The sequence below is a fragment of the Oncorhynchus masou genome, chromosome 13, assembly GCF_036934945.1.
Source record: "Oncorhynchus masou masou isolate Uvic2021 chromosome 13, UVic_Omas_1.1, whole genome shotgun sequence".
Taxonomy (NCBI): Eukaryota; Metazoa; Chordata; class Actinopteri; order Salmoniformes; family Salmonidae; genus Oncorhynchus; species Oncorhynchus masou.
The window spans coordinates 10,993,404-11,019,798 of NC_088224.1; the positions used below are offsets into that span (position 1 = coordinate 10,993,404).

The 26,395-nt window shown below is 43.2% G+C and overlaps 1 protein-coding gene across 1 annotated transcript; it reads right to left on the reverse strand.

Moving 5' to 3' along the window:
• LOC135551723 (thyroid hormone receptor-associated protein 3-like) lies at positions 1-25,966 on the reverse strand. Its single transcript, XM_064982919.1, has 11 exons — positions 25,879-25,966; positions 19,823-19,974; positions 11,010-11,846; positions 9,484-10,122; positions 8,152-8,327; positions 6,083-6,194; positions 3,956-4,031; positions 3,016-3,179; positions 2,475-2,751; positions 1,962-2,129; positions 1-1,687 (listed from the first exon to the last, which is right to left on the reverse strand). Exons 2-11 carry the CDS (start codon positions 19,942-19,944, stop codon positions 1,448-1,450), a joined length of 2,811 nt encoding a protein of 936 aa, XP_064838991.1. The 5' UTR covers positions 19,945-19,974; positions 25,879-25,966; the 3' UTR covers positions 1-1,447.
• Positions 25,967-26,395: the final 429 nt, after the last annotated feature.

Consider the following 26,395-nt stretch of genomic DNA (forward strand, 5'->3'; position numbering starts at 1 on the left):
AACCGTAGAACGTATTTATTGAACATTTAAGAGTAGTTCAAAGCTCTGAAGTAACAGAAAATATGTTAGCGTCAGTTTCAAATGTAGCATAAAAAACAAAAATTTGAATCACAGTCCTACAGTACAGGACAGTCTGGATAGACCAAACAAAGCAGCCCAGTACCTCACTAAACCCTACTCACCTGTTTAAACGCCACCAACAATTATACTTTGACAGTACTTGCCACATACAGGGAAATGTTCTCTACTTCAGTACATCTTATGCCATAAACCTCAACAGTCCAAGTTTACCTTTTGATAAAGAACATTACTGAAGGACTCCGACAAGCCCATAAACTGATCCATTTTCAAAAATGTTATTAAAACATACAGTATCCTATTTAAACACTTATCTCTCAAGATAAAGGCCTCAATAACAATATTGATTTTTTTTTTAACTTACTTTTTAATTTACTCTGAAACAAACTATTTTTTGTCACAGTCCTTTCATTTTACACAGTGAAAATCCTTGCTTTAAAAACAGAAAAACATCCAGTATCAACAGGGGGGGGGGGGCACCACATACATAACCTCAACCTCCCAAAAAGTAGGAGCAGAAGTATTGGCGGTAATGAAAATGCTTAGGGTATGATGAAGAATTCTCAAATGGGACAATGGGGTGGGGAGTTCAGTACCCACAGTAGGTTGGTCCAATGGGGTGGGGAGTTCTCAGTACCCACAGTAGGTTGGTCCAATGGGGTGGGGAGTTCAGTACCCACAGTAGGTTGGTCCAATGGGGTGGGGAGGTTCAGTACCCACAGTGGGTTGGTCCAATGGGGTGAGGAAGTTCGAGTCCAAATGGTTATGCAAATACCCTCAGAAACGTATCATTGCCCAAAACACCTGTTTAGCTAAAGGCTTGCGTTAGCTAGTACAGCAGAACATTTGCACAAAATTATAGCAATGCACATATATCACCATGTATGAATATAAACTTTAAGGCACAAATGCGTGTCATTTCAATGTCTTAAAAGAGGGAAAATAATTTGTCCTTGAAGTTTTAAATCAATGTAGCTGCAATACCATCACCATTGCAGACCCAGAAAACAACTGAAAACCAGTCAGCTGTTTGCAAAACAAATAAGCAAATACAGACAGATAAACAAAGACAAATTACTGGTAGTAATTCAACACTCAGAAACAGAAACAAATTACTGGAAAATAAAAAGTATTGCTCTTAACTCAAGATCAATTCAACATCTTTCACAACTTACTGTCTCAACAATACAAAGACCAGTGTATCATGTACATTCTGATGTGACTGTGTGCAGGCTCCTATAGCCTACAGAGATGATCAGATGACCTCTCACAAATGGACAGAAAGCTCTGGTGGTAGAAGATGGGTGAGGAGGAGCAAGAGGATGGGGGAGGAGGAGGATCAAGAGAAGTAACAGGGCCTAGTCCTCTACTACAGTTTGGAGGAAGCTGAGGGGTCTACGGCGGCCTGGTTGTCGTCTTTCTGGTCCAACTCTTTGTGGTGCTCCTCCTCCTTGTTCCCGCCCCCTTCCTCGCCAGTCTGGAACATGTCATGAGTCCACTTGTTTGGGCTTCTGCCCCCCTTGCGGTAGATGAAGCGACCCCTGCTGTGGGGAAAGACCCCTCGGCCACAGCTCTCCAGCCATGTCTTCTCATCCTCACGGTCATCATGCTGTAAGGCGGATGGCCAGAGAGAGGTCAGTGAAAACAACCACTGCACCAGCATCAGTAGAGGAACATGTTTTAACATATTCATGTTCTATTAATGTCCCTGAGTGCTCAGAAGGTCAACGATCACAATACTAAAAACACAATTAAGACCAGGTTTTCATATTTCAAATCAAGATCATCACTGGTCACATGTAGTGTACTATAAAATAAGGGAAAAGGGTGCCATTTCAGACAAAGAAATACTATGTGCTAAAACAGGAAGTGGTGAAACTCACAAAGTAGTATTTCCTGCTCTTGGGGGTGTACTCTGGGTCCCAGTCCTCATCTGGGGGGCGCTCTGGCGGGGCGGCGTTCATATTAGGAGGGGGGTTACCATTGCTGCTTGTGTTACCTTGGTAATTGCCTCTATTCCAGCCCCTTCCTCCTCCTCTTACTCTGGGAAGCTGAAACCACCAGAACAAACTTGGTCAGACTATGGGCAACTTCACTCTACAGCCCCAGACACCGAGCTTGGGCCAGTTTTGTTGTGGGAGAGAGAGTGGGAGAGTGAAAAAGACAGCTATTGGGGGGAAAGAAAGAGGGAGAAAGAGTAGGGGAGAGAGGGAGGGAATAAGAGAGAACACTAGGGGCTCTCAGTTGGCTGTGGAGAAAAGAGGAATCAGGCCTATTGTCAGTGTTGTGTTTTTGAATGTCACTGATGTATATTACAAGACAATCAATCACATCATTCCAATTGTGCAGTTAGGCTAGGTGATAGTAGAATACACCACACAGAGAGCAGAACTTACAAATCCTCCACGTCCTCGGCCCCTATCCATGGGGCCCTCATAGTCGCGGGGGGGACCCCTATCCATGTGGCCCTCATAGTCGCGGGGGGGACCCCTATCCATGGGGCCCTCATAGTCACGGGACCCGAAGCGAGGCTTACTGTAGCCCTGGTCTGTATGCTCCATTTCCTCCCCCATCATGTGGTCTTTACCTCTGAACCCTCCTCTGAAGGGAGAGGGAGAGGAGGAGGAAGAGGAGGAGGAGGACGGAGAGCGATCACGATTCTTCTTGTTTTTTCTGAGAGTGAAGGGTAAAGAGCAAATCTGAATTAGTCTCCATTTTGACTGCCTCTATATAGTTGGGAGTGCAAAACAGGAAATCATGGATAAGGGTGAAAATGTGTCACATACAGCTTGTATCACTACATTTTAAAAGTATGAAAACATTGTGTTCAGGCAGATGGCTTCATTCCAACGCTACCGGCTCATCGGGCTGTCTGACGTAAGACAATGGGAAGAGACAATAGGGAGGTGATTTTACATTAAGATATAATAAGCCTACTTTGATTTCTTGTGGCGTTTGGAAGATTTCTCTGAGGACCTCTCTTGGCTGGGTCCCTGGGAGCCCTTGCCCCTGTCCCGTTGCTCCTTCCCAGAAAACCTTTTGCGCCGCTCTATATCCAGACGCAGGTCCATTGGGTCCGTTTTCGCTGTTCTACCCCGATCCTGTGTAAATATAGAAGTGTTGTCTATGTTAGTGATCGCTTTCGCGTCGAACACCACAACTTCTAATTTACCATCCTACCACTTAATAACTTTATCAATGGACAAAATATAATGAAGTAATGATGTCTTTTCAGATAAAGTTTTTTTTAAAGACAGAACTTGTTAAACAGTTTTAGTTTTGGACAACATCTGATGATGACACAAAATGCAGACCTCCTGAGATATAAGGCCAACTTGATGTTCACAGCTTTTCTTTCAAATAACTAGAATGTTTTATATCAAAAGTATTTTGTAAGTATAATGTGTGTTAATGGAAACTAAGTTAATCTTCTAAGGCTTCTATTAAACTGAGTAACTTGGCCAAGTAACAGACAAGACATCTACACACCTCATAGTAAAACAGCAGCTTTTAAGATACGATTTTCAAAAACACAATCATTTGTACTGAACTTGAATAAATTTTGCTTGTTTGTTTTGAGAAAAATACTTACAACGGCATTGCTTAGGGTCCCTTGAGATGCTTGGACACAGCAGCTTAAGTCACTTCCTGTTAGCCTTTGCTTGGGTGGGTACGTATGTACGTACATAACAGCTCAATAACCATATGATCTCTTAGGCTCGGGGGGGGCTCGCTTGGCATTACAATACACAACTGGGCTCTTTTGATTTAGACTCTTATCTCCTTTAAAAGAAAAGCACAAAGCTGAACACTGCTGCTTTGTTTGGATCGTCTCAAATCCCCTGTTTTACTTCAAATGCCAAAAGAGGCCGTTCACCTTGTAGCTGCAGTCCTCCAGCTCCTCAAGCAGGTGAGAGTGTCTGGTAAAAGCACTGGGGGAGACATCGATTCTCCTGGGAGGGGGGACACAAAACAAAAAGGACAGTTGGATACAGTTACAGTAAACGTGTGACCAGTACGTACTGGTCACACAACGGTCTCAAAGAATATTCAATATTTCTCAACTATTTTGGAGTAACAGCGACACACACAACTTTATAAATCCACGTGGAATTTTTGATGTGCGTTAAATAAATCTCACGATGTCAGTCAAAAGGCAGACTTACAGGTAACTGTCAAAATAAGAAAACACCCAACAAAGTGTCTTAATATGGAATTGGGCCACAAACCAGAATTGCTTTTTACTGCTGACGTACAAAGCATTACATGGGTTTGCTCCTACCCGTCTTTCCGATTTGGTTCTGCCGTACATACCTACACGTATACTACGGTCACAAGACGCAGGCCTCCTAATTGTTCCTAGAACTTCTAAGCAAACAGCTAGATGGAGGCAGGGTTTTCTCCTATAGAGCTCCATTTTTATGGAACGGTCTGCCTACCCACGTGAGAGACGCAAACTCGGTCTCGACCTTTAAGTCTTAACTGAAAACTCATCTCTTCAGTAGGTCATATGATTGAGTGTAGTTTGGCCCAGGGGTGTGAAGGTGAACGGAAAGGCTCTGGAGCAACAAACCACCCTTGCTGTCTCTGCCTGGCCGGTTCCCTTCTCTCCACTGGGATTCTCTGCCTCTAACCCTATTACAGGGGCTGAGTCACTGGCTTACTGGTGCTCTTCCATGCCGTCCCTAGGAGGGGTGCGTCACTGACGTGATCTTCCTGTCTGGGTTGGCGCACCCCCTTGGGTTGTGCCATGGCGGAGATCTTTGTTGGCAATACTCGGTCTTGTCTCAGGATGGTAAGTTGGTGGTTGAAGATATCCTTCTAGTGGTGTGGGGGCTGTGCTTTGGCAAAGTGGATGGGGTTATATCCTGCCAGTTTGGCCTTGTCCGGGGGTATCATTGGATGGGGCCACAGTGTCTCCTGACCCCTCCTGTCTCAGCTTCCAGTATTTATGCTGCAGTAGCTTGTGTCGGGGGGCTAGGGTCAGTTTGTTATATCTGGAGTACTTATCCGGTGTCCTGTTGTGAATTTAAGTATGCTCTCTAATTCTCTTGGAGGACCTGCGCCCTAGGACCATGCATCAGGACTACCTGACATGATGACTCCTTGCTGTCCCCAGTCCACCTGGCCGTGCTGCTGCTCCAGTTTCAAACTGTTCTGCCTGCAGCTATGGAACCCTGACCTGTTCACCGGACGTGCTACCTGTCCCAGACCTGCTGCTTTCAACTCTCTAGAGACAGCAGGAGCGGTAGAGATACTCTCAATGACCGGCTATGAAAAGCCAACTGACGTTTACTCCTGAGGTGCTGACTCGTTGCACCCTCGACAACTACTGTGATTATTATTATTTGACCATGCTGGTCATTTATGAACATTTTAACATCTTGGCCATGTTCTGTTATAATCTCCACACGGCACAGCCAGAAGAGGACTGGCCACCCCTCATAGCCTGGTTCCCCTCTAGGGTTCTTCATTTCTAGAGAGTTTTCCTAGCCACCGTGCTTCTACACCTGCATTGTTTGGGGTTTTAGGCTGGATTTCTGTACAGCACTTTAAGATATCAGCTGATGTAAGAAGGGCTATATAAATACATTTGATATTGGAGGGTTGATACATGAGAAATTTCATCATTGTGTTTTGTTGATGGTGGTGGAAAACGATGTCTCAGGCGCCGCACCAGAATGTCCCGTAAGTGTTTAATTGGGTTGAAATCTGGTGACTGAGACGACCATGTCATATTGTTCAAATCGTTTTCATGCTCATCAAAACATTCAGGTGACCACTCGTGCCCTGCGGATGGGTGCATTGTCATCCTATGAAGGCATAGCCATTTTTATACATGACCCTAAGCATGATGGGACGTTAATTGCTTAATTAACTCAGGAACCAGAGCTGTGTGGAAGCACCTGCTTTCAATATACTTTGTATCCCTCATTTACTCAAGGGTTTCCTTTCTTTTGGCAGTTATCTGTATTTGCTACAATGTTGGTTGAGAATGACTTACCTGTGGATTTCTGGACTCTTCCTTTGTTTAATCAATTCCATCTCAGCTGCTTTTCTTTGGTACATGGCAAATCGCTCACTTAAAGTCATGCCTGAAGAGTGGAAATGTTGTGCTGGAGGAAAGATACAAGGTTTATATTTGGACACCACTAACGCAGACCATATTTAAAATACAGTGGCCTTCAGAGAGTATTCATACGCCTCGACTTATTCTACATTTTGTTGTGTCGCAGCCTGAATTCAAAATGGAGTTAAATTCATCTAGACACAATACCCCATTAATGACAAAGTGAAAACATGTTGACATTTTTTGCAAATTGATTGAGTATCAAACACATGCATCTAATTTACATACATCGACATCAGTATTCACACCCCCTTTGCTATGACACTCAGGTGCATGCAATTTCCTTTGATCATCCTTGAGCCGTCGCGACAACTTGAAGTCCACCTGTGGCCATTTTAATTGTTTGGACGCGATTTAGAAAGATAGAAACATCTGTCTATATGTATATATCTAGTCCCATTGTTGACAGTGCATGTCGGAGCCAAAACTATACCATGAAGTCCAAGGAACTGTCTGTAGACTATAAAACAATGTCTACAGTGAATGGTTCCAAGAGCACAGTGGTCCTCCATCATTGGGGAAACCGAAACAATACGGAACTACCCAGACTCTGCCTTGAGCTGGCCGTCCGACCTAACTGAGCAACTGGGAGGTGAGATGGGAGAAGCTGCCAGAAGGACAACAATCTGGGGTTTATGGGAGAGTAGCCTGGTGGAAGCCACTCCTGAGAAGGCATGTGGAAGACTGAAGAGCATAAGGCAAAAGATCCTGAATGCAAAGCACTATATCTGGAGTAAACCAGGCACAGCTCATCACCCGTTGTATGCAGTTTACCCTCCTCCGTTAGTCAGCACCTCTACAAACATCGGAGGTGCATCAGCTCATCTTTTTTTACTTGAAAATGTTCTCACAACGCCAGAATTACGTCAAATCCTACAAAAGGACTAGTGAGTCAACACTCCATGGAACTACTGAACATTCTGAAGCCAAGCCACAGACGACGTCATGGTAACCAATAAATACCCTGCGAGTGAGTCCCAAATGGAACACTATGCCCCATTATAGTGCACTATAAAAAGGGAATAATGTGCTATTTGGGATTCAGCCCCTGTTTTAATAAATCAACCCATAGATCTGCTATCACGGACTTCATTCACCGAGTGGTTACTGTTTAGGTGTTGTTGTGGGTCAGAGTAGGGCTGTGGCAGTCAACATTTTGTCAGTCGGTGATTGTCAAGCAAATTACTGAGGGCTCATGGTAATTGAGTGTTAATTAAAATAGAGTACCAGTCAAAAGTGTAGACACCTACTCATTCCAGGGTTTTTCTTTATTTTTTTTACTATTTTTGACCACTATGCACAGCAATTTTTTTTTTTTTTACCTTTATTTAACTAGGCAAGTCACTTAAGAACAAATTCTTATTTTCAATGACGGCCTAGGACAGTGGGTTAACTGCCTGTTCAGGGGCAGAACGACAGATTTTGTACCTTGTCAGCTCGGGGATGCGAACTTGCAACCTTTCGGTTACTAGTCCAAAGCTCTAACCACTAGGCTACACTGCCGCCCCAGTGGAGGGTGCTTTTCTGTGGTTCATTTTCAAGCCAGCCAGGTTGTAAATATATACAAGCCTCCTGTTGTAAATATAAGCAATGGAGGTTAATATTAGGAAAGTTGAGAGAAATATAGTAGGCAAAGTCTATAGAAAGTTGATGGAACCCTTCAGGCCATTTCTTAAGCAATTCCATAGCCTATAGAAATGTAGCACAACATGAGCTCATGCTGTCATGAAGTGTTTGATGACCTTTGCATTGATGTTAGAGGGATTAGAGGGACCGTAGAGTGCTGAGTACCAGACAGTTAGCAACATTTGGTAGGCTACTATTGACCATCAGCAGTATCAGAGCTTGGAGAAGCCTAATTACCGTGACTGAACGATCACGTGGAATCTGACTTCCGCCATGACTCGTGACCGGCAATACGGTCAACCATAAGCAGCGCTTACCTTTGATGTAGTGCACAATGGTGACAATATGCTGCGCAAACAGCTCGGAGGGGCTGCGTTGGAGTTGAGCAGCCTGTATGTGTTGGAAAATGGAGCGGAACTGTCCGGGATCTTTCTTACTGGGATGCACCAGATCCCTGGACAAACCACGCTCCTTAGTCAGACTTCCAGAGGAGCTGAGAAGAGAAAGACAAGCTGAAACTGTTGTGTTCAAGACCGTGACAGAGTTCCATAAAAATGTTAACCCCTCGAACATATCCAAAACTATACGCAGTTAACTTTGAGACTAGGGGGGGCAGTATTTTGATGTTTGGATGAAAAACATGCCCAAGTGAAACTGCCTATTTCTCAGGCCCAGAAGCTAGAATATGCATATAATTGGCAGATTAGTATAGAAAACACTCTAAAGTTTCCGAAATTGTCAAAATATTGTCTGTGAGTATAACAGAACTGATTTTGCAGGCGAAAACCTGAGGAAAATCCAACCAGGAAGTGCCTCTTGTTGTGAAACCTCTGTTGCATGCCTATCCTCCATTTAAAGGGATATCAACCAGATTCCTTCCCTATAGCTTCCACAAGGTGTGAACAGTCTTTAGACATAGTTTCAAATGAGCAAGAATGATTACATCGTGTCAGTGTATAGCTGAGTGTCCCCAGAGTTTCGCATGCGCAAGCAGCATGGAGCAGAGCTTTTCTATTCCTCTCCTATTGAAAAAGCTACCGTCCGGTTGAAATATCGATCATTTATTGTAAAAACAACCTGAGGATAAATTATAAAAACGTTTGACATGTTTCTACGAACTTTACAGATACCATTTGGAATGTTCGTATGCCCGTCGTGACCTGCATGAGCCTGTGGATTACTAAACAAAACACGCCAACCAAATGGAGGTTTTTGGATTTAAAAATATTTTTTATCGAACAAAAAGGAACATGTATTGTGTAACTGGGAGTCTAGTGGAGTGCAAACATTCGAAGATCAAAGGCAAGCAATTCATTTTCATGACCAATCTACTTTGCTGCTAGCTGTTTGTAATGTTTTCACATAAACGCTTGGTTTGCTTTCTTTGTAAAGCTTTTTGAAATCTGACATGCCAGCTGGATTAACAACAAGATAAGCTGTGTTTTGGTATATTCCACTTGTAATTTCATGAAAATTAAATATTTTCAGTAATTTAATTTGAATTTGGCGCTCTGCAATTCAGCGGATGTTGACGAAAATGACCCCACTAACGGGATGGGTGCGCCAAGAAGTTAAGAACTAGGCCAGTTTCAGAAACTATTAACCATCCAAACAGTCTGTTGATGGAAACCATTGGTGATGCTGCTTACCTGGGCATTTCATCAAATGTGTTGATACTGTGCTCCAAGCCCTCCCTCTTCCCAGAGGACCGGGGAAGGTGTGACTCCAACCTATTGATGGGGAACAGGGCTAGGGGCCTGTCCTTCTCCCCGCTGCCTGAACCCCTAGGGGGCACTGCTGCGCTGACGGGAGATGGACTCCTCCTGTTGCTCTTCTCCTTCTTCTTCTCCTTCCTCTTGGACTTCTCTTCTTTCTTGGAGGCCTGCTTGCGGCTGCGGTAAAGCTCCTCTTCCATGTGCTCCAGGTCTTCATCCACGTCTTCGGCCGTGTCTCTCCGTCTCTCCTCGTCCTTCCCTGGGGGGTAGTAATGGGGCTCGTCTTCCCACTTCCCAAACACATCCCGTGTTGTCAGGGTAGCTCCTTTGGGCTTGACCACCTCCTCCTCCTCCTCTCTTTCAGCAGCCTGAGACTTGAGGAAGGCCTCTTCGGCTCTTTCCAGGAAAGGCAGAGACTTATCGGCCTTGGAGCTGAAGGAGGCTGCTGTTATGTTGAAAAGGCCTCCTCCAATCTTGCTGTTCCCTTTCTCTCGGCTGTCTCCGTCCTGGCCATTCTCCCAATCTGCCGCCGCCTGCTGCTGCTGCTTTTTGTTCTTGTTTTCTGCCAAGAACCTGGGCAATCAGACAGAGAAGCATATGGACCTTTACATTGTGTTATACAAAGGAGAATGTTGATTCAAATCTATTATCGTTACAGAATCCAGATTTTCTAAAAGGGCGTTGATGTTAAAATGAAAGACATTTCATCACGTGGTAGAATGTTGGATGATCTAATGAAACAAGACTACACATCCACAGAAGACTGACAATACCAGATAATGACATTGAACACTTAGAATAGACTGACCAGGACTCAGATTGTAATAATGATACTTACTCAACCATCACCTTTTAAATTAGAGGGATATCATGCTGCTGGAAGGGGTGCTGGAGGCACTCTTCTGGTGCCACCCCTCTAAAAAAATATTCCAATGCTCCACGGCAGTGATTTGGGACATTTCCCCCACCCCCCAGTAGGGTGCAGGTAAACGGGTGTCCTAACTCTCTATGGTTACTAAAGATCCAATGGCACTTATTGTAGGGTTGTTAACCCTGGTGTCCTGGCTAAATTCCCAATCTGACCCTCATACCATCATGGCCACCTAATCATCCCCGCTTCATTTACATTTACATTTAAGTCATTTAGCAGACGCTCTTATCCAGAGCGGCTTCCAATTGAGTCATTCATCCCCCCCCCTCCTCTCCCCTGTAACTATTCCCCATGTTGTTGCTGTAAATGTGTTCTCTGTCAACTTAACCAGTAAAATAAGGGTATAATAAAAAATGCAGAGGACAACAGCAGTGACTTTTTCAATTTTGTTATATGCATTTAAATTGAGAAGTGACAATGGCATCCATTCTTTTAAATCTATTGTAGTTGTGCAGACTGAACAAGCTTAAAATAAATAATTACAATCACAAACTAGAAAGAAAAAGAAAGTAAAAAAGGGGGAACATACCTTTTGAAAGCAGAGGAAATAGCAGTCTTATCGTCTGCTCTGGTGGGATCCTCCTTGCCAAAGAAACCAAAGCCACTGGTGGAGGCAGTCGGCCCGGCCTTGGTGGAGCCTGGTGGGCTCTTGGTAGAGGGAACACCGCCAGTGCTGCCCATGGTTCTCCACAATGACCCTTTGGGGTCCGACTTCCCCTGTTTGGCACCAACAGCCGGACTGCTGCATTTGGGGCTGTTGTTATAGTCACTCAGACCCTGCCATTTCCCAGCGGAGGCCTTATCATGACTGCTGCCTTCTCCCCCTGGTCCTCCTACCTGCTCCCCAGCCCCTCCCCTCTCCTCCTTGGCCTCTGCTGGTGTAGTCTTGTCCTTTACATCTTTAGAGCCAGACTTCCCTGAGCCGGGGCTGCTGCGGCGATTCCGCGGGGAAGAGGAGCGGGAAGAGGAGCTGTGGTGCCGCCGGGACCGTCGGGAACCCCTGGAGGACGAACGATCGGAGTATCGAGACCGGGAGTGGCTGCGGCTGCCGGAGCGTTTCCGGGGCGTGCGGGACCGAGATCTCCCTCTCCTGGGGCTGTGAGGACCGTGGTGGTCCTGGTCGTGGGGCGGCCCGTCCCGGTAGCCACCCCCCTGCCAGTTGTTGGCTCTGTAGCCGTAGCTGTTACCTCCTCTCTGGTAACCCTGGCGAGGGTAGAAGCCCCGGGTTCTACCGCGAAAGTAAAAGGGTCTGCGGAAGCCACGGTTGTAGCCCCTCTGGTAACCCCGGTTGTTCTGGTAGTCTCTGGTGGGATAGTTCCTGCCGTGGGACGGAGAGTGAGATCTGGAGCGGGAACGTGACCTAGAACTAGGAGAGAAGTCTGTTAAAGATACTGTGTAGCCAAGTCAATGTTGGTACACTTTTCAGAAGGGTTGCCTAAACATGACAAAAACACTAAACATATGTACACCTTGAGACAACCCGTCTGGTTAAGTTGGACTGAGTAGGAGTATACAGTCAGAGTAAAAATAATAAAATGGTTGTTGTTTCGGCAGCCTTTTTCATTCTCCAGACCATTCACTCAGAGAGAACAGACGGTCGGGATGAATAACCTACACCGTCGGTTTGTTAACTGGCAGTGGTCCCAGTGGATGGGACGGAGGGAATGCGTTAGAGTATTCTGTCCACATGGAGGAGCTACTAAACCACACACTAGCGCCTATTAAAAAAACACAGCCAGGGACCAACGCAGCCAGGATCCTCCTCCCAACCTTTTCCCTCTGAAGACACTCAACATTCAAAACAACTTCACTTCAAGGTGCCCTTTGAGTAACGTGAGGGACAGAGAAGGAGAAATCCCCAAATCAGGCACCATATGGAATACATTTTCATACTGCTTATCCTGTGATATTCTCAACCAACAAATGAAGACGTAGCCAATGTATTTGGTTAAATGCTGGAGGTTTTAGACATGAAGAGTATTACCTCCACCACATATAAAGGACTCTAACGGCGATGCTTAAATCCATGAAAATAATGTGAAGCAGAAAAATAACAGTGAAAGTAGCGTCCCCATAGTACATCGGCACACTACTCCTACAAATCCAGGAAAATGCAAAGTAGCAGGCACATTTTAGAAGGACGAATGCGAATTAGAACGACAACCCAGACAGCAAGCGAACAGGATATTGGTTTCTACCCATGTACCGCAGTGGGAAAAACTGCCAAATCCAGTGTATAAATTCCCCCATCCACTTACCTCTTGAGCTTTTTCATTGAAAGAGTCTGGGAGCTGGTGTTCTGAGCAGTGAGCTACATAGCGTACTCACAGTAGTTAGTGAGGGACTCCCTTTATCTGACGAGTGTGTGAGTGGAGGGACTGGAGCAGTGGAAAGAGTTGGGCCAAAAATGGGAAAGCATTTCTACTCTAATCCCTGTAGGAGGAGGGAGTGGGAAGAGGGTGTTTGACCTGGCTAGGCAACACTTCCTCTCCCTCTGACACGTCTCTCTTTGTGAAAGCACTTCCAGCCATTACTTTCCTTTTGGACAAGTCATTTATTATGGACAGCGCTTGTCTCGTGCATTGGGGCGGCAGGCAGCCTAGTGGTTAGAGCATTGGACTGGAAGGTTGCAAGTTCAAACCCCCGAGCTGACAAGGTAAAAATCTGTTGTTCTGCCACTGAACAAGGCAGTTAACCCACTGTTCCTAGGGCGTCATTTAAAATAAGAATTTGTTCTTAACTGACTTGCCTAGTTAAATAATAGGTACAATTTTTTTTTAAATAAAAGAATTTCACCGAAAGAGGTCCCGAGCATCCTGTTATCATGCCACTGTATGGCAAAACACACACAGTGGCTTGAGGGGGATCAAACTTTAACAATAGTCAATCAATAAAATATATATATATTTTTTTAAATGCTCAGTCATATAACTAAGTTGAGATGTAACCAACACTGGGCCCATAATTCCTCATGGAAGTCATTACAGACGCACAAAGTGCTGAATGCTGTTTGACCTCCCTTCTCCAGGGCAAAGAACTGACCCAAATGATGACTCACTCATCTTATAATGATGTAAGTAACAAAAGGATGATTCAATAATGAATAAAAACTTATGGGTCACTGACTGCATGTTTTGTAGGTGGATTAGTTCATTCGGTCTCAGTTCAAAACAGAAGACAGACAGGAAATAGATTGTATAATATAAAATGTGTTTTCTGGTTAAGAGGCGGCCATTTTAACCCCATCATAAATATGAAGTTATATTTTTATCCGAGCAAAGAAAAAGGATAAAAATTAACCTTTTACTCAACAGTGTATCTTAAAAAGGTGCAACACAGGATTTAATTTATTTGCATTATCATTTCAGAAAATGTCCATTATAAATGTTATATATTGCGCTAAAATTATTTCACAGTATTACTTAGGGCTGGGCGATATATCGTATTAATTTGAATGTTTGATTTTGATCGAAATGCCTAACTGTTACATTGCATGAATCCTGGTTATTTTTATGAGCATTTATGTCCGTTCTCATGTTATCTTTTTGGTCTTTTCAGCTTTGCTCCCTCTGTGTGGTGTGGACCTTCCAATTTACACCAGAAATATGAATAGAATGACGAAGCATCCACTGAACCAGGACCAGCTCCTACCGCCAGGCTGCCGATACAGAGGCCAGAAATCCTTCATTCCCACACTGAATTACGGACTGTATCCATGTGTTGTCTGCTGTAGTTATTGCTTGTGATTTATGCATGTATTTATGCACCCATTGGTGATGTAGTGCTTATGTTTGTTGAGATGCAAGACAAACTTTCCGAAAACGGACACACAAATAATTATATTAGATGCTCATGTCTCCACAGGCGACAAGCTTCGGTCCAAAATAAGCCCACAAAAATGCGTAGGGTTTATTTTTGCGAGGGTGAAACATGTCCCCGGCACTCACAACAAAGGTGAGAGATCACATCTTCCTCTGACAAGCAGCTTCAAATCGCTATTTGCATTTGAGGTTTGGTCCAACAGAATGGTTCATATGAACAGCACAACATAGAAACATTATTATACTGTAACGGAGAAAGAAGTTAAGCTTTCTACCGACACGCTTTCATATCTCAACTCCTCAAATTGCGCACAGAGCAGACACTACTACCACAAGAGTATGATGATTCTGGAAAATTAATGCTCAGTTTGTCACACATGGCACTGCGGTACCACTATCAGCATTTTGGCCAAATACTGTTATAATAGCTGTCTGAACGTGTAATAAGCATGAAAAAAAATGCAGTTGATTTTTTTAAACATTTTTTAATTTTACCTTTATTTAACCAGGCAAGTCAGTTAAGAACAAATTCTTATTTTCAATGACGGCCTGGGAACAGTGGGTTGACTGCCTGTTCAGGGGCAGAATGACAGATTTGTACCTTGTCAGCTCGGGGGTTTGAACGCGCAACCTTCCGGTTACTAGTCCAACGCTCTAACCACTAGGCTACCCTGCCGCCCCAGGGTAGCCTAGGGAATTGGCAATTGAATAAGGAATTGGCAACTCGTTCTCATTCTGAGAAATAAGGTAGGCCACTTGCTTTCAACATATTAACAGCCCACGGGCCAGCATGCTGTTCAAACAGCTGGAGACAGACAGAGGGGTGTGTTCTTAACAAGTCAACTGTTTTACCTTGTTACCTCGTAAATAGATGCAAGTTGGCTAAACTTGAAATATTAAGATTAGCTGGCTACTCACTAGCACGTGGACTTGAGCTTGAGAGATTGTTTAAATGAGACCCCTGTTCATTTTCTATAATGCCTGCTATAAGAAGTTAGCCATTATTTGTAAATGTGCATTATGCAAAGTTCTGGTTAAATTTGTAACAAAATGACTGGCAGCCTCATTGAATAGTACCCGCAAAACACCAGTCTCGACGTCAACAGGGAAGAGGCGACTCCGGAATGCTGGCGTTCTAGGCAGAGTTCCTCTGTCCAGTGTCTTTTTTTGCCCACCTTAATCTCTTCTTTTTATTGGCCAGTCTGAGATATGGCTTTTACTTTGCAGCTCTTTCTAGAAGGCCAGCATCTTCACTGTTGACGTTGAGACTGGTGTTTTGCGGGTACTATTTAATGAAGCTGCCAGTTGAGGACTTGTCCCTAGAATTTCTAAGCAAACAGCTGGAGGCAGGGTTTTCTCCTATAGAGCTCCATTTTTATGGAATGGTCTGCCTACCCATGTGAGAGACGCAAACCCGGTCTCAACCTTTAAGTCTTTACTGATGACTCATCTCTTCAGTGGGTCATATGATTGAGTGTAGTCTGGCCCAGGAGTGTTAAGGTGAACGGAAAGGCTCTGGAGCAATAAACCGCCCTTGCTGTCTCTGCCTGGCCCGTTTCCCTCTTTCCACTGGGATTCTCTGCCTCTAACCCTATTACAGGGGTTAAAACTGGTGCTCTTTCATGCCGTCCCGAGGAGGGGTGCGTCACTTGAGTGGGTTGAGTCACTGATGTGATCTTCCTGTCTGGGTTGGCACCCCCCTTGGGTTGTGCCGTGGCGGAGATCTTTGTGGGCTATACTCGGCCTTGTCTCAGGATGGTAAGTTGGTGGTTGAAGATATCCCTCTCGTGGTGTGGGGGCTGTGCTTTGGCAAAGTGGGTGGGGTTATATCCTTCCTGTTTGGCCTTGCCCGAGGGCATCATTAGATGGGGCCACAGTGTCTCCTGACCCCTCCTGTCTCAGCCTCTAGTATTTATGCTGCAGTAGTTTGTGTCGGGGGGCTAGGGTCAGTGTGGAATATCTGGAGTACTTCTCCTGTCTTATCCGGTGTCCTGTGTGAATTTAAGTATGCTCTCTCTAATTCTCTCTCTCTGAGGACCTGAGCCCTAGGACCATGCCTCAGGACTACCTGGCATGATGACTCCTTGCGGTCCCCAGTCCACCTGGCCGTGTTGCTACTACAGTTTCAACTGTTCTGCCTGCGGCTATGGAACCCTGACCTGTTCACGGGACGTGCTACCTGTCCCAGACCTGCTGTTTTCAACTCTCTAGAGACAGCAAGAGCAGTAGAGATACTCTCAATGATCAGCTATGAAATGCCAACTGACATTTACTCCTGAGGTGCTGACTTGTTGCACCCTCAACAACTACTGTGATTATTATTTGACCATGCTGGTCATTTATGAACATTTTAACATCTTGGCCATGTTCTGTTATAATCTCCACCCGGCACAGCCAGAAGAGGACTGGCCACCCCACATAGCCTGGTTCCACTATAGGTTTCTTCCTAGGTTTTGGCCTTTCTAGGGAATTTTTCCTAGTCACCGTGCTTCTACACCTGCATTGTTTGCTGTTTGGGGTTTTAGGCTGGGTTTCTGTACAGCACTTTGAGATATCAGCTGATGTACGAAGGACTATATAAATACATTTGATGAGAGGTGTCTGTTTCTCAAACTAGACACTAATGTACTTGTCCTCTTGCTCAGTTGTGCACCGGGGCCTCCCACTCTTTCTATTCTGGTTAGAGCCAGATTGCTCTGTTCTGTGAAGGGAGTAGTACACAGCGTTGTACGAAATCTTCGGTTTCTTGGCAATTTCTCGCATGGAATAGCCTTAAATTTCTCTAAACAAGAATAGACTGACGAGGTTCAGAAGAAATGTCTTTGTTTCTGGCCATTTTGAGCCTGTAATCAAACCCAAATGATGATGCTCCAGATACTCAACTAGTCTAAAGAAGGCCAGTTTTATTGCTTCTTTAATCATATCAACAGTTTATCTGTGCTAACATAATTGCTAAATGTTTTTTTTTAATGATCAATTAGCCTTTTAAAATGTTAAACTTGGATTAGCTAACACAAGGTCCCATTGGAACAGAGGAGTGATGGTTGCTGATAATGGGCCTCTGCAGATATTACTTTAAAAATCTGCCGTTTCCAGCAACAATAGTCATTTACAGCATTAACAATGTCTACACTGTATTTCTGTCAATTTAATGTTATTTTAAATGGAGAAAAACGTGTTATAAGTGACCCTAAGCTTTTGAAAGGTAGTATATACAGTGAGGAGAACATGTATTTGATAACCTGCAAAATCGGCCGTGTTTCCTACTTACAAAGCATGTAGAGGTCTGTAATTTATATCATAGGTACACTTCAACTGTGAGAGACTGAATCTAAAACAAAAATCCAGAAAATCACATTGTATGATTTTTAAGTAATTCATTTGTATTTTATTGCATGACATAAGTATTTGATCACCTACCAACCAGTGAGAATTCCAGCTCTCACAGACCTGTTAGTTTTTTTTTTTAAGAAGCCCTCCTGTTCTCCACTCACCTGTTTCAACTCGTTACCTGTATGAAAGACACCTGTCCACACACTCAATCAAACAGACTCCAACCTCTCCACAATGGCCAAGACCAGAGAGGGTGTAAGGACATCAGGGATAAAATTGTAGACCTGCACAAGGCTGGGATGGGCTACAGGACAATAGGCAAGCAGCTTGGTGAGAAGGCAACAACTGTTGGCGCTATTATTAGATAATGGAAGAAGTTCAAGATGACGGTCAATCACCCTCGGTCTGGGGCTCCATGCAAGATCTCACCTTGTGGGGCATCAATGATCATGAGGAAGGTGAGGGATCAGCCTAGAACTACACGCCAGGACCTGGTCAATGACCTGAAGAAAGCTGAGACCACAGTCTCAAATAATAAAATTAGTAACGCACTACGCCGTCATGGATTAAAATCCTGCAGCACACGCAAGGTCCCCCTGCTCAAGCCAGCGCATGTCCAGGCCCGTCTGAATATTGCCAATGACCATCTGGATGATCAAGAGGAGGAATGGGAGAAGGTCAACTGGTCTGACGAGACAAAAATAGAGCTTTGGTCAAAACTCCACTCGCCGTGTTTGGAGGAAGAAGGAGGATGAGTACTACCCCAAGAACACCATCCCAACCGTGAAGCAAGGAGGTGGAAACATCATTCTTTGGGGATGCTTTTCTGCAAAGGGTACAGGACAACTGCACCGTATTGAGGGGAGGATGGATGGGGCCATGTATCGAGAGATCTTGGCCACCAACCTCCTTCCCTTAGTAAGAGCATTGAAGATGGGTTGTGGCTGGGTCTTCCAGCATGACAACGACCCGAAACACACAGCCAGGGCAAATAAGGAGTGGCTCCGTAAGAAGCATCTCAAGGTCCTGGAGTGACCTAGCCAGTCTCCAGACCTGAACCCAATAGAAAATCTTGAGGGAGCTGAAAGTCCATATTGCTCAGCGACAGCCCCGAAAAGTGAAGGATATGGAGAAGGTCTGTATGGAGGAGTGGGCCAAAATCCCTGCTGCAGTGTGTGCAAACCTGGTCAAGAACTACAGGAAACATGATCTCTGTTTCTGTACCAAATATTAAGTTCTGCTTTTCTGATGTATCAAATACTTTTGTCATGCAATAAAATGCAAATTAATTACTTAAACCATACAATGTGATTGTCTGGATTTTTGTTTTAGATTCCGTTTCTCACAGTTGGAGTGTACCTATGATAAAAATTAGACCTCTGCATGCTTTTTAAGTAGGAAAACCTGCAGTGTACCATACTTGTTCTCCCCACTGTGTGTGTATAAATATATATATATATATATAGCAAATCGTCCATAAGTTTGACAAAATTAGAGATATGATTTTTTTTAGTACTTGCCTGTCAGTGTTGTGATTGGCCTATTGATTTCTCCAGCCAGAGCTGCTTCAGTTATCAAACTGGGAAAGCTGTTCAGACTTTGTAGCTGTGTTATCTAGCATAAATCTCTCAGTGAGAAAACAAGCACTGAAGTGTGTAGGAAATTGTACCATCTAAACCCAATGAGAAATATTTTTTCCAATAACAAAGTCGCTGTGAAATACATTTTCAGTAAATAACACAAAATATTGCTTTTACAGCAGTTTAAAGTTGGTGGACCAAAACCAAAGTTGCTTTTGGTCCGCCAGCTACAAACAGTTGTAAAAACAATATTATTTTATTATTTACTGAAAATATATTTCACAGCGATTTAGATTAATTGACTTTGTGAAAAAAAGTACACCCAGTCAGAACAGCTTTCCCTCATTTGACAACAGATGTCGATCCAGCAGAGGAAAATCAAATATCACAGCCAATCACAACACTGGCGAGTACCTAATAAATGTGAAACTATCATTCCACTATTAGCACCAGATATATTATGGACATTCTGAAATTACAATGCAAAAAATGTGTAGCATTCTCATAGTAGGCATATATGGCAAGTATATGTCCCAGTAATGTATGGAAAACAGGGTTTGATGACAAGTCTCCATACACTAGAGGAAGGAAGTGATTATAAACTTCACCTGTAGCGGTGCTTCCTGGATCTGGAACGGGAGCGGCTTCTGGAACGAGACCGCGTGCAAGACCTGGACCTGGACTTGGACCTGGAGCGGGTCCTAGCGGGGCCATCTGGCGCTTTAGACATCTCCACTGTCAGGCCTGTCTAGAGGTTGACCTGTCCAACAACGAGAGGGATGAGTGATGTTGGTATGCACTGGTAATACACACTTGGGTGTTTTATACAGTACCCAACCTGTTTGTTGACCAAACTAAGCACAGAGACCATATAAGCAAAGATGTTTGTTTTTTAAATAACTAACCCAAGATAGACCAGAGAGTCATTTCCAATGGGAGCAAATTAATTCGTGGGCAAAACAAGCAAGGGGGTGGGCGGAGCCAAGCACAAGCACAAGCTAGTGAGATCCTATTGGCCTGTTCAAGCATTAATTTGCAGATTTCCGTTAGGGAACGCCTACTCTGAAGTGCATGTGTGCAATAACTCAAAATTGCCCTTGCACTCCTAAACACACTTTCTGAAACTTTGGCAAAGGGTAATGTCTACAAAACACAGTCCACTGTTACAGATCCTAGTGACAGTGGTGGTGTGGAGGGGAGGGGGCAATGTGAATAGTCTGGGTAGCCATTTGACTAGATGTTCAGGAGTCTTATGACTTGGGGGTAGAAGCTGTTTAGAAGTCTCTTGGACCTAGACTTGGCACGCTGGTACGACTTGCCGTGTGGTAGCAGAGAGAGCAGTCTATGACTAGAGTGGCTGGAGTCTGACAATTTTCAGGGCCTTCCACTGACACCACCTGGTATATAGATCCTGGGTGGCAGGAAGCTTGGCCCCGGTGATGTACTGGGCAGTACGCACTACCCTCTGTAGTGCCTTGCGGTTGGAGGCGGAGCAGCTGCCGTACCAGGCAGCGATGCAACCAGTCAGGATGCTCTCAATGGTGCAGCTGTAGAACCTTTTGAGGATCTGAGGACTCATGCCAAATCTTTTCAGTCTCCTGAGGGGGAATAGGTTTTGTCATGCCTGCTTCAAGACTGTCATGGTGTGCTTGGACCATGCTAGTTTGTTGGTGATGTGGACACCAAGGAACTTGAAGCTCTCAACCTGCTCTACTGCAGCCCCGTCGATGAGAATGGGGGCGTGCTCGGTCCTCTTTTTCCTGTAGTCCACAATCATCTCCTTAGTCTTGAGCCCATCAGCGGCTCCCCAGACTACTCTTAGGTAGAACCAAGAAGTAGAACTAGACACCATATAAGGTCCTGACATGCTGACCACACCGCTCGTCATGTGCGTGTTGCAAAATACATTTACACATACATGTTATTCAATCATTGCACGTGCCAACAAGCGTCTGCGTTGCCAAGCGCTAAAATAGAAGTCAGTTCTATTTGTGACGCTGAACGCGGTGCAAGTCCTGCCTCTCCCATCTCCTCATTGGTTTATTGAAGCAGATAACCAATGAGGAGATGGCACGTGGGTATACCCACACGGGTGATTGAAAGATGAACGGAGGTTGCTCGTCGTCGTGGTAATACTATGGAAGTTAGATGCCAATCGCCATATAAAGTCCAAAGAAAAAAGGAGGAGAGATGACTAGAAACGAGTCAGTTGAGCGTTTATATGTAGATTAATTTTGGGAGTAGAGGACCTTGTGCATTTCAGGTAAAATAACAACTCAATGTTTATATCCCAGGACAAATTAGCTTGCAACTGCAAGCTAGCTAGCTAAATTGCCATAAATGTTTAATGCTTTTCGACCTGTCCCCAAATTAAAATAATTAGTTTGTTTTGATATTTCAACCTGCGTGTCGTGATCGCGTTTGGTGTGGGGGGGGGGGACATATCAAATTACGCGCATTCGGTTTGGGTATGGGAGGTAGAACAAGGAAGTGGACATCCTTGAAATAAAAGACAACTAAATATACAACTAGATGTACCTGTCCAACAACAGGAGGGATGGGGGGGATTTAAGTATAAACGTTTGTGTTTTATATAGTGCTCAAACATTACACATGCTGACAAAAGTAGACGAGCCTAGAATGAGGAAGTTATTAGCCTAAACACAAATCTACAATAAAACTAGCTGGTGAGAAAAAGTTATTTAGCAAATAAACAAACGCATTACAACACAATTTCACACTGTCAAATAAAAAAAACCTCACTACAAAATGTCCGACACAATGAGGAAAAATCATCTCTACAGTCACAATCGTGGCTCCCAGAGATTTCTTGGAGCCTATCAGCAACCAGAGGCCAGAAGGTCCTGCTGCTCTGTTGGCTTGTCCCCTGGAGACCTCATCATCACTAACTGATTATGTCCCAAATGGCACCCTATTCTCAACCCGAGTCCTATGGGCCCTGGCCTAAAGTAGTGCACTAAATAGAGAAATGGGTTCCGTTTGGGACACAGGCTATTTCTAGAACTGTTGAGACCTCAGGTCTGGAACAGTGACTTGACAACTTGTCCCCTGTCAACAAGACCCACTGCCCTCGCCTGCTTGACCCCCTGGCAGTCGCCAGTATCCCCAAAAGCTCCCCCCCCCAAAAAATGACCTTCACAGTGCTTGTGGAGAAAAAGTCAAAACATGGCTAAAAATAGAAGCTACACAACGTCAGAATCGATAACAAGACAGTTGAGAGAATGGCTTAGAATGCTTTTTAGCAACGGCTTGTCTCTATTTTGAAGCCATACCCATAATGCATGGTAGTGTGGGCAGGGAGTGAAGAGAGACTATAGAACCATTCCGGACAAGATACACAGCCTGTGGAAACTCCATGGGGGGGTAATGTCTGGCTCTGCTTCAGACCCCTTAACCTTTTCCACATTGTTACGTTATATCCTTAATCTAAAATGGATTAAATAATGTTTTACCCTTCTCATCCATCTACACACACAATAACATGGCAAAAATGTATCCATTACCAGTAGAGAGACCGCTATGCCCAAATGGGTCCAAGAGAGAGTGTCAGGGGTCAGGAGTCAAGTGCTCTGCGTTTTCTATTTTATTGCTAAGAAAACAAGATTCTTTCAAATATTTGAGAGGGGTTAACTGTAAGGTAGCCTACATGTAGTGTCTTCAGAAAGTATTCACACCACTTTACTTTCCACATTTACTTGTGTTACAGCCTGATTATTAAATTGAGATTCTGTGTCACTGATTGGGGCGGCAGGGTAGCCTAGTGGTTAGAGTGTTGGACTAGTAACAGAAAGGCTGCAAGTTCAAATCCCCGAGCTGAAAAGTTAGAAATCTGTCCTTCTGCCCCTGAACAGGCAGTTAACCCACTGTTCCTAGGCAGTCATTGAAAATAAGAATGTTCTTAACTGACTTGCCTAGTTAAATAAAGGTATAATAAAAAAAATCTACACACAATAACCCAAATTTGTCAAAGTGGAATTTCATTTGTAGAAAATTATAGAAAAGGTATATAAAAAAAAAAAATGTAAAGCTGAAATTTCTTAAGTCAATAAGTAGTCAAACCCTTTGTTATTGCAAGCCTAAATAAGTTCAAGAGTAAAAACGTGTTTAACAAATCGCATTATAAGTTGCATGGACAATAATAGAAGTTAACATGATATTGTAATAACTAGCCCATCTCTGTACCCCACAAATACAGATGATTGTAAGGTCTCTCAATCGAGTAGCATATTTCAAGCACAGACTCAACCACAAAGACCAGGGAGGTTTTCCAGTGCCTCGCAAAGAAAGGCATCTATTGGTAGATGTGTAAATAAAGAAAATAAAAAGCTGGATGCTGAATATTCCTTTGAGCATGGTAAAGTTATTAGGCTTTGGAAGGTGTATCAATACACCCAAATACTACAAAGATACAGTAGTCCTTTCCAACTCAGTTGCCGGAGAGGAAGGAAACTGCTCAGGAATTTTAAAAAGGTTTAATGGTTCTGATATGAGAAAACTTAGGATGGATAAACATTGCAATTATGCCACAATACTAACCTAAATGACCGAGTGAAAAGAAAGAAGTCTGTACAGAATAAAAATATTCCAAAACATGCATCCTGTTTGCAACAAGGCACTTAAAGCTACAATATTTAACTTTTTGGGTGACCCAACCAAATTCACATAGAAATTTGAGTTGTACACCGGTCACTCTCATTAAAAAGCAAGTCTAAGAAGCAGTAGATCTGTTCTATATGCACTATTTCTATGCTTCCCATGCTTAAGATTTGCTTTCTGTTTTGTACACCAGCTTCAAACTGCAAAATTTTTTATTTTTTTTTAAATCCACAGTTCAGATGTTACAATGATAACCAGCAATCATTGTGTAGTGTTTGTCAAACTTTACTGTTAGAAATGTAGCAACTAGGAAATGGCGGAGATATATCTGCATATTGCACCTTTAAGTAATACTGCAAACAATGTGGCAAAGACATACAAAGAGTTATGTTTTGGTCAAATCCAACACAAGCATGTTGGTGGCCAGTGGTGGAAAAACTACATTTTCATACTTGAGTAAAAGTAAAGATACCTTAATGACTCAAGTAAAAGTCACCCAGTAAAATAGTACTTAAGTAAAAGTATTTGGTTTTAAAAATGTACTTTAGTATCAAAAGTATGAATGGTATCAAATAGTATCAAAAGTATTCCAACAGACACTTGGAGACGAATTCACCTTTAGCAGGACTATAACCTAAAACACAAGGCCTAAAATACAAGGCCAACTCTACACTGGAGCTGCTTAACAAGACGACATTGAATGTTCCGGAGTGTCCTAGTTACAGTTTTGATTTAACAATCAGCTTGGGAATCTATGGCAAGATTTGAAAATGGCTGTCTAGCAGTGATCAACAAATCAATTTGACAGAGCTTGAATATTTTTTTTAAGAATAATGCAAATAGCATACAATCCAGATGTGTAAGCTCTTAGAGACTTACACAAAAAGACTGTAATCGATGCCAAAGGTGCTTGCTTCTACAAAGTGTTGACTCAGGGGTGTGAATACTTATGTAAATGAGACATTTCTGTATTTCATTTAAGAAATTTGCAAAAATGTCAAAAAAAACATGTTTTCACTTTGTCATCATGGGGTAGTGTGTGTAGTTTATTTAAATACATTTTGAATACAGCCAGAGTACAAAATGTATTAAATAATCTACAAAAAAATGTGGACTAAGTCAAGGGGCATTAATCAATCTTTGTTCTTGCTCATAGCACACAGAGAAGCACCTTTATGAAATAGGAATGTAGCCTAATGTAGGTAGTCAGTTATAAAAGTGCTATTTCCTGTCCAAGTAACAACAAATATGTTGCGCTGCAAACCAACTTACTAAACAGGATTCATTTGATCTCACAGGCTGAATCTAGACGTTGTAAATGTTGCATTAGGACTAATGCCTGCCTATTTCTCTAACCAAAACAGTTCTGGCACCAACACTGAGCTCTATAATGAGAGTAGACATAAAATAAGTAATATTTTGGTATTTTATCAGTGGCCGGGGACAGTCAGTGAAGCAGGGTGAGGGTAACTAGGTAACATTAGTTAGCTGTTTAGCTTCCTTGACTGACCATTAAAAACGTCAATAGCAAAAATACTGGTTTGTAAAGCAAAAAAACATTTTCACTTAGCTCAGACTTGTTTGACACGAAACTAGCTAGTTTATTTATAATCTAACCAAGTAATGTTTGCAACAACAACAAAAAAGCTAACAACAGTTAGCAAGCTGACTGGCTTGCTATGCTAGCCAACCCAACCCCCCAAAAAACACCGAATAGCGAGTTGCTAAGGACAAGGACACCCCATATTTTACCTAAACTACACGACGGCATGTCTTTTATTTTATGTAAAATACATTGAGATATCGTAATGTAAAAACGATATCCACCACTGCCGTACACTAACGTTAGCTGCCAAATGTGAGCCACATTTTGGTCGCCTACTACGCAGCAGTGGCTATCGAGGTCAAATTTCCTTCCTGGATTTGTCCAATCTTGAGGATTGCGCCCACCTCAATTGATTTAAAAGGTCATAGTATTAGTTAAAAGCACGATACTAATCAGACAGTAACTATTGTAAGCTGAAAACTTGTTATGGCATGTTCTTACCTGGTAGGAAGCAGTTTCTTGGGCGCGAAATAGTCTGCACTGTTCACTTTACCAGTAATCTGAATGAACATGCGTCCAACCCCCTTTTGCTTCCTACTTGAACATGTTGCAATCAGTTAGCTAGCAAACGTTACCTGTCCAAATGACGTGTCCCTAAAGAAAAATAAAGCATGACTTAATTGACCATCCTCTAACTTACATATTGTTAAATAACAGTAGTAACAGTCATAAATATTATATATATATAGAAAATACCATTTGGTTTAATTTTATTTGTTTGCTCGTGCAAATCACTTAATATATTTACTCTATCAACCCAACAACAAGCTCACCAAAAGGGGTCAGATTCCAAGCTGAGGATGTAAACATTCCAACAAGACAAACATGGACATCCACATTCCATTCACACATTCCAATGCCCTTGACCCTGTCATCACTTAGTATGGTTCAATAAATAAAAAAGTTTACAAGGTTTCAGGATAAGTGGGTAGGCAATAGATACCATCCAATTAGCCAA